We start from the raw sequence: 9,521 nt of genomic DNA, 5'->3' as shown, positions 1-9,521 counted from the left end.
TCAATTTGAAATTCATACTCCCCCTGTCTCCACAGGGGTAGTGTGGATTTAAAACGGAATCACCCAACATATATATCATAAGGAGTAAATACACCAAACGTGGCACAAACCTGTAAATCTGTTACTCGTTCAGATTTTTTGAATCTATGGAAGTTTACAACTACAGCATTACCGTGGTTGATAATACAAAAGAAAGGTTAAATTTACATTTTTAGTACAACTGAGCTTGAAATTATAAGTTTGAACCCTGTACAAAGTTCCACGAACTCTATCTACCCGAGTTGTTGCCAGGTTTACAAAACTAACTATACTTGGTATGGTCTCATGAACTAATCAGTAACTGTGAAGAGTAATGAGGGGGCCAATCCATGCACACTAGACCTCCTTCTGGGAATGATGGGCTATGAGGGCTTCAGCAAATTTCATTTTTTGTCACATTAACTAATTTTAATCATGAATGCAAACAAACTCATATTATACAGATATAGCAATTTATTTCAACTTTAAAATGTTTTTTATCATTATATATGTAGTAAAATACTTTTTTTCTTTACATAAATAATTTTGGAAGTGAATGATTCGATTATTTATCTCAAAAGATGTTGACCTTGTTGTAAGTGAGCCATTGCACAATCCGACAGCTTCAACTGTCTTTTACAAAGTTGTGAAATAAAGATGTGAAATCTGCACTGATGAATTAGACTCTGAGAAGTCTGACTCTGCCATGTTTGAGTGTCAACTCATGGAGGAAAAAATAATAGGCTTCCATACACCCCATATGAAAGACATGAGCTTAATCTCCTACAAAGGAAGTGCAGATTTCATACGAAGTCACCCATTCAGGTAACTCCATTTAAAATGTGTGGAAGATTAAGATCATGTCTTCCATAGGTGTATGAATTTCAAATGTAATAGTCCAATGCATCTCCCATAATTTCCATCCATGGGATTGGCAAATTTGTTTGCAATCTTCATGTACTTCCACATATATATGTTCAATCCTTTGTAGCACTTCATGTTCTCAAAATCTTCCTTCTCATACTTCGTAAGAGTTTTAAGAGTCCAATTTTCAACACTTGGGCTCAAAATGCTTATTATCTTATTTTTCGAAATCAATGTGTTCAAAAATATTTGGTTTCAAAACATTTTGGTTTTCAAACAAATTTTGTGCAAAAAAAAAATCAATAACATTTTCAAACAATTGTGACTTTTTTTCAAAATTTTCAGTACATTTGAAAGTTTCAATTTCAATATAGAACATAATAATGATAAAATTGGATGGATTTTACTAGCCCTACTAGTATAGGGCCTTTTGAGTGTGGTGATCCAAAACCATGCTATATCATAACACCTGGCTATATCCAGAGAACTGCTAAAACCCAGTGACTTTTAATTCCCCAGAAATTCGGGTGGAGCAGTTAGTGGGTTTTAGCAGTTCTCGGATATAGTTTGTTTAAAAGCCCTATTAGTAGGGTTATATTTTACACCCATTACAAACATTTATTGGTCTCGCTATGAGTTTTTTAATCTTGGACTTGACTACATCTCGTTGAACATTCAAGTGCAATATTTTAACCTCGTAGCTCGACCAAAGAATATGTGTATTGATTCACACCATCCAATTTTATATCTAGATAGTGAAACACATTATCTTGATCACATGAATGTAAATCAAAATTGACAGACTTTTATATTACATATATCTTTTGGTTATAATTATAAACAAGGAACAAAATTACATTGCAGTTTTACAGAACTGTTTCGTGAGGTATGGTTTCAAGACCTCACTCTTGTGACTGTTTACTCAGTGTTTACTCAGTGCTTAGCATGCAGGGAGCTTTCAGTGCTTTTGAAACTAATTAACTTAATTTGACCCCCTTAATGTAAACAAAAACAAAATTCGACATTTTATTGAAGTGCGCACAACCTTGTTCTTCGCATCGAGGAATCTAAAAAATCCCAAAGATTTGGGGTAAAAATACCTGGAGAAAATCTCAAAAAACACCCTTTTTGCCTCACTTTTGGTAAACACACTGTACATGTAGAACAAGTAAAATACAAGTATATAGTCCATTCTTCGAACAGTTTTAAATAATAGCCAAAAATGGTACAAAGTCATATTTTTGGCCTAATTGAAATTGATATACATGATTACTGAATCAATTTAAAATTGATATACACGGTTGTTAAAATCTTAAATCTGTGGAATATTTACCAAGATACTGCTTATTCATGTTTGGTTTCCACATTTACTTAAAAATAGGATGAGTTGCATTTTACAATATATCTAATATCATCATGTTTTAATTATTATTTCTCTTTCATGGGCCTCCAACATGAAGGAGTTCATTTTATCTGGTATACATGGAAGTCGTTGCTATACCCCTTTTCACCCTGATGTGACAGTGATGTCAACACTTTGAAGCTGCTGTTTCGCTTGCACATCTATGCAGCGTCTTTAAGCGCATGCGTGTGTACACAAGCACTTTGAACAAACGCTAGTGACTTGAAGTTATGCCTGATAGAATGCGCACCGACATCACTACCACATCAGGGTGAAAAATGGTATATATAAATTGAGTGCTACACAATGGTAAACCCACATCACATTATAGCACACACTTAGAGGAGGAGGGTCTCATTCCATTATATTTTGTTTGTACGTACGCCATAAATGTCTTGAGATTTAAAGTACACCAGGCACAAATAGAAACTCGTCAGTTATATTCATCCTTGCTGTTCAATAACTTGATAATTTTGGATTATTCTGAAATATACATTTTGTTAATTGGACTTTTCTTTCTCATTTGACATCCTGTTTCGTGAACATTGAGCAAGAATTGACCAAGATATGCGCCTCAAACTCTCAAACCCAAAATGAAAAGTTGCAATTTTAACGATTCAATTGTGCCTGTTACACTGTGTGCTTTATTGATTGGCCCGTGGTGCTTGTGTGCAATACAACGATGCGTTCCCATTGAAAATCATTGAAAATGCAACTTTTGATTTTGGGGTTTGAAGGTTTGGAGGCGCATATCTTGGTCAATTCTTGTTCGTTTTTCACGAACAGGGTGTCAAATGAGAAAGCAAAGTCCAATTAACAAACTGTATATTTCAGAATAATCCAAAATTATCAAGTTATTGAACAGCAAGGATGAATATAACTGACGAGTTTCTTTTTGTGCCTGGTGTAGTCTTTCTGTCATTTTACCTCATCATTTTCAGTTTGAAATTAATGAAAACCTTCCTTATACTTATTACTAATAATATTTATCTTATTGTCAAAGTGTAGGGACAAAATAAAATTTTGATAAGAAATCCTATAATGGCTTGGATAGGGTCAGTACTGTTTAATGCACTCTTGATGTTTCTGCCCACATGTCAGGGTTTGGTCCAAACATATTCTTCAGTTCTTCACTGCATTCACCGAGTTGCTTTTGAATATCCTAAATGACAACAAACAAGACAAAACATCAATTAGAGAATAAAGGAGGAATAAAGAGGAATTTTTATTTTGACTATCCTCTACCTATGATAGACGACAGCCAGGTCCAATATTTTGAGTAGTGGATGCCGGCGTAGCTGGTACCACTATGATAAAAATATTGGACCTGCCTGTCATCTATCATAGGTAGAAGATAGTCAAAATAAAAATTCCTATCGTTTATTCTCATTCTTAGTCACTTAAATATTATTTTAATGACTGTAAACTATTTTTTAAAGCAAAAATTAAGTTACCATCGTAAAAACTCCCCTTTTTCTAAAATGAACGAAACTTGTTTACAACTTCATATCTTTTGTTGCACGTACTGCTAAGCGTGTGAGTATTCCGCACTTTCGTCACGCATACAACGCGATACATACGCGCACCTCTATGAGCGTGTTATACGTTATCAACACTCATGATGACGTGGGGTCTTCTACAGCCTAATAGACGACACCCAAAATCATGCGATTGTCCAATCAGATTATGTGTAGACATAATAGACCACTCCCACTGACTAAGAATACTTCATCAATGGCAGCATCCAGAGTCCAGATGCAAAAAAACGTTTTATCCACTTTCCTCAATTTGAGATATTGGCAAATATTACTGGCCAAATATAAAGAAAATAAAAAACTACCTACAAAGTTTGGTCATATTTTCAACAATTAACTTTGGAACTTTTTTTAAGTAGGATTATGTGGTACATGTTGGTTGGTGGTCGTATCTCAAAAAGTTTGAAAATGGCACAGCGTTTATTGCATTTTACATCTGAATTTGGCATAATCACCCCAAACTTTGGTTTTCCCCCATTGCCTCACCCTGTTAATAATAATAAAAAAAACTCATTGAAATTTCCATTATTTTGGGAAATTCCCTCTGAATTTCTTAGGTATAAAAAAATTCTAGATAATGTGAAAAACAACAATTGCTGACCTATATTCTCAATTCCCGCAAGTGTCATGTCATTCAGGTATCAAAATATTTAAATCCTCCCGTTTGGAACATCAGCTACAAAAATGTGAGTAACTAAATGTATCTATGAACTTTCACTACTCAAACTCAATTAAACTTTCCCGATGAACCCTTACCACTTCCAGAATAATGTATTACAGTATAGTAGTTTGGCAGATGAATAAATTAATTAAAACACCTCAATTCTTGGCAATAAGTCAGGTTTTTTGATAGAGAAACCAGGTTTTATCCAATCTCTCAATCAAAAACCCTGATTAATTGTCAAAAATCAACGATTTGCATTCAAAAAGTCTGGATTTTTTGGCACCAAAAAAACATCTTTGTTTGATTGGAAAATCTGATTTCATTACCAAAAAATGGGTTCTCACCAAGATTAACCAACTTGGATTTTCAATGGAAAGTCTTGGAATGACGAAGATACACCATCTTTTTTGATCCAATTACACATTTGGCTTGCCACAGTTCAGTGTTAAACATTATTATGTTTTCTTTGTATGAAGTTCAAGTTATTTCATTACAGGAATGATCACTTACTTGAGAGAGCTGAATTAGTTTACAGTTCTCTTGGAGTTGTTCTGGTGTCCGACATCCTACAATAACAGAAGCTACACCTTGCTGGGATAACACCCATGATAATGCTGCTGAAGACATAGGGATGTCAGCCATGTTACATAGCTCACGGATAGCACTGATGGTCTGATGAAATATGGAAAAAGAAATGTATAATGATGTTTTACAAAAGTATGTTCCCAGCAAACACAAAAATATTTTCAAAACGTTATATACATGTTTTGGTTTTGGTCAAAACATGTTAATAACATTTAAATGTTGAGTTATATAAAGGTCATACAGACATTTTGAAAATGTTTTATATGCAAAAACACTATAACATTTTAAAAATATTGGTCAAATTGCTATTCCAAATATATTTTAGCAAACATATTTGCAGAATATTTTGTCAACACATAATAACATTATGTTAGAATATTTTCAAAAATGTTGTCTGAATGTTATTAAAATATTTTATACCCTTTATATAACTAGACAAACCCTTTATATAACCGAACGTTTTTGTTGGGTTTCTATAATACAGGTGATGATAAATTAATAAGCTGTATATTAAACATGAAATGTGTTGTATTGTATTGAATTTGCTCTTCCAATATTGTGGCAAAATCAGTGGTGTAGCTAGGGGGCAAGGGAGGTTATGTGCCCTGGGAGCTGAATCAGCAAATTCAGCACTCCTAGATCAATTCTGTGCCCCTCCAAGCGGAGAATATCAAATATTTGTGTGCATATTTCCACATGAATAGTCATTTGAAAGACTGTTTTAAGACCTAACCCTTTAAATTTAACGCCTGAAATATGTTTCGTTTGGACAGTATAAAAAATATCCCTGAAGTCTTGTACTGTTCTATGTGCTACAGTGGGCGACAACTCTCTAGACCGAAGGTTCCCTAGTCTGAAGGCTCATAGTCCAAAGGTTAGCTAGTCTGAACAGGTAATTTACCATTCGCTAGTCCGAATTCTGAAAAAGGTTCGCTAGTCCGAACATCAGGTTCTCTAGTCTGAGGGTTCGCTAGTGCGAATAATAAATAAGGTTCTCTGGTCCGAATATAGAATAAGGCTCACCAACCCTAAACCCTAACACTAACCCTTATAATTCGGGCTAGAGAACCTTCGGATTAGATAACTTAATTTGGTTTTCGGACTTGCGACCATTCAGACTAATGAACCTTCAGACTAGCGACCCTTCGGACTATAGAGAGAAGTCACATGTGATTTTTTGCTTCTAGAATCAGAATAATGAATCCAAGCCACTGGAGAAATCTAACTCAAAACTTTGAATAAATTGTGACACGATCAAGGGAAATGAATATTGATTTTGAGATATTGGCAAAGAAAGTGTTAAAATTCTTTTGTTTTATATTGTTTTCCGCCATTGATAAATTTACGTAACTTTGCAAAGAAAAGTCGTATCAACATGGGGTTTTCAGTTTCTGAAAGCTCTAAATGTCCTCTTTTGAAATGTATGTAAAACTCATTTTTGACCAGGGTCGACATGTGACTCATTCCCCTTGATCATGTCACAATTATGTTTTGGTGATTGTGGAGGTAGAAAACATGTGTTACAATCAGACCACCCTCCTTTAACTGTCTATATATAATCAATTACATGATTATGCGCACAATGTAGCCACAATCCAAGTGCCTGACACTAATCCTTCAAATAGGCTGTCCTACTTAAAATCCACACACCCCTTATGGAAGACACAACCTTAAAGTCCCATTCAGTGATCCCAATGAAAGTGTAAAAAAATTAAAATTGTTTATAAATTGCTTAAATGTGAAGATAAGTCATTCAAATTGTCATTTGGTGTTTTTGAAATGAAAAATTTGGCAAAAAAACAAAGAATAGAGCAGTATTAACGAAGTTGAAGCCCCATTCAAATACATGTAGCTAATTTATATACTGTCAGTATATAAATTACAGATTCATTTAAAATGCCTTATTTTGTCTGAAATACACAGCTTTCGGCTGAACTACTAGCAGGGTATGTTAGCACATCTATGACAATGACAAAGGTACCAAAATCTGATGATTTTTATGATCGTCTGGATAAGCAAATCACTGAATGGGCCTTTAATATCCCACACAGGGGGTGTAGATTTCAAATCATGGAGTCACCCATTCCGGTAATCCAATTTGAATTTCATACTCCCTTTGTGGAAGCTTAAGATTGTTTCTTCCATAAGGCTGCGATCACATAGAAGTATACGGCATACGGTATTCGCTATACGATTAACGCTCATTCGATCAGGCTGAGTTCACATATGAGTATACTATGTGAACTCAGCCTGATCGAATGAGCGTTAATCGTATAGTGAATACCGAATACCTTATACCATATACTTCTATGTGATCGCAGCCTTAGGAATGAATTTGATTTCAACTGGAAAAGCCCAATCTACATATATGTATAACTGAACTTTATTTTGTTCTTGTTTATACTAATTATTCAAAAAAATGTTGATTCACCTTAAATGTCTCCGTCTCTGCTCCAACTTGCCCATGCCTTGACATAGTTGTACTATCCTTGCTAAAATGCCTGGTGCGACGTCTTCCTTCAGGAACATCAGCTGCTTGGTGAAAGCGACCACTTAAGAGGCCCTGCTGGAGTGGGGAGTATGCAAGTACTGAGATGTTCCTTTCCTGACAAGCTGGCAGGATCTTAAACTCAATGGGCCTCCACAGTAGGTTATATGGAAGCTAAAAGTGATTATAAATAAGAAACAAGAACATTTATTGTTGTCTTCCCATGACTATAGAATGTATTGCAAACCACTGAGTACCCTCTAACATCATAAAAAGCATTTCAACATAATCAGCACATAGGTCTCCCCCCCCCCCACTTCCAATGTTTTTTTTATGATTTTCAAAACTATTCTTGTGATAGTTCTACACAAGACGAGTCTTTCAGGACCCACTTCACGAAAATGACATTTTGCTCATGAGATACAAAAATTTACTAAAATGTGATGTTATCAAGCAAAATCAGTCAAAAGTCGGATATACTGATTTTCAGATATAGCCAAACAAAGACAATCATTGTTTTTGTTGCATATTGTTTTGGAAACACTTCAACTATTCATATCTTTGGAACTAAATGTTCAATTTCATGGGGTTTTCTCCAAAATATAGCTTTGTAAATGTTTTATACAAAAATGAAAATTGAATATGCCCGACTTCAGACTGATTTTGCTTGATCACACCAATAATGGCATTTATGACCTTTCCCAAAATCTAAACTGAAAATTTGTTTCCAAACATAAAAGTAAAGAGCAAGAAATACCCAATGCACTCTCTAAAGCTCTTGAATCTACTAGTACAGTGTCATTTTGAACCACTATTGGTGACTATTTTCTTTTTAAAACAATTTACTATAAAAAATACAGCATTTAAAACCATTGGATTACGTGGTTTCATCGGAAATATGTCCCAAAATATTAAACAACATTGTAACATTGATGCTGACTCTCATGAACTGCATCTAATTGCTCCATTCAGTTTCCTGGGTATTTCCTAGTATTAGTCCCCATTCTGGCAATGAGAAGCATCACTAAAAATGACCTAAATTCTGGCATACCTGGTTAGAGCATGACACACCTCCTGCATCATAAAAGTCCTTGATGTCCTGTTCACCAAAGTTACAGAATCCATACTGCCTGATCCGTCCTAGGGACTGTTGACGCTTCAATTCTGTGATGGTTTCTGTCACATCCTTCATGTTAACTGACCAGTGCACCTATTCATAAATAAAAACAAATACATTTATATTGGGAACTCCAATTGAATACCTGAGTGGAAGAAGGGCCCAACTCCAATTTTTTACAAAAATGAGTTAGACCCATCATTTTATTACCAGCAGACTGTTCTTCCTTGTGTGTGAAAGATGAGTCAAAATCCACTTTCTAAATAGTCTTCCACGTACACTTAATCATGGTTTTCATGGTTTTCATGGAAGAAAGGCCCAACTCCAATGAGTTGGGCCCTTCTTCCACAAATATTGGATAAAATAGGAATTTTGTTCATCCATGATATCTGCTTTTCACTACAATAAACTTTCTTTCTAACATATTACATGTACATGCTTAAACTTATGCAATCAATGGATAATTACCAAATTTCTGTAGCTATTTATAACATATCTGCTTACCGAACTGGCACTTGCAGTATATTAGTGGAAGAAGGGACCAACTCCTGCTTGTATTAAGACCTTATTAAGACGTTGCTATGGAAACATCATATATAATAATTTCGAATATATGTAATATTGTATGTTTGTGTATTAAAGGTCCCCTGAAGATGAAAACATTCTGTCTATAAAGCTTTTCCAAATATTAAGTTTTTTCTTAATATTTCAGAAACAGTTTTGATGGATTTGGGCCCTTCTTCCACTCAGGTATTCAAATGCAGCTTTCAACAGCTGTATTCGATCCAACCCCGCCTGATCGTATTTTGCGCATTTCAAACTACAACACGAATGCACGACCTACTAAC

The 9,521-nt window shown here is 34.8% G+C and overlaps 1 protein-coding gene across 2 annotated transcripts in view; it reads right to left on the bottom strand.

Moving 5' to 3' along the window:
- Nucleotides 1-2,874: 2,874 nt before the first annotated feature.
- The window catches only part of LOC140149773 (uncharacterized oxidoreductase YccK-like), a 32,488-nt gene continuing 25,841 nt past the window's right edge, over nucleotides 2,875-9,521 (bottom strand). For both annotated transcript variants that reach the window (XM_072171820.1, XM_072171821.1), the window contains exons 7-10: nucleotides 8,608-8,766; nucleotides 7,500-7,730; nucleotides 4,994-5,155; nucleotides 2,875-3,446 (exon numbers count right to left, since the gene is read on the bottom strand). In XM_072171820.1, the coding sequence (XP_072027921.1) occupies nucleotides 3,351-3,446; nucleotides 4,994-5,155; nucleotides 7,500-7,730; nucleotides 8,608-8,766 (648 nt within the window). In that variant the 3' untranslated portion in view covers nucleotides 2,875-3,350. The remainder of the gene's footprint in view (nucleotides 3,447-4,993; nucleotides 5,156-7,499; nucleotides 7,731-8,607; nucleotides 8,767-9,521) is intronic.

The sequence above is a fragment of the Amphiura filiformis genome, chromosome 4 (assembly GCF_039555335.1).
Source record: "Amphiura filiformis chromosome 4, Afil_fr2py, whole genome shotgun sequence".
NCBI lineage: Eukaryota > Metazoa > Echinodermata > Ophiuroidea > Amphilepidida > Amphiuridae > Amphiura > Amphiura filiformis.
This window is presented reverse-complemented; position numbering and strand designations above follow the sequence as displayed.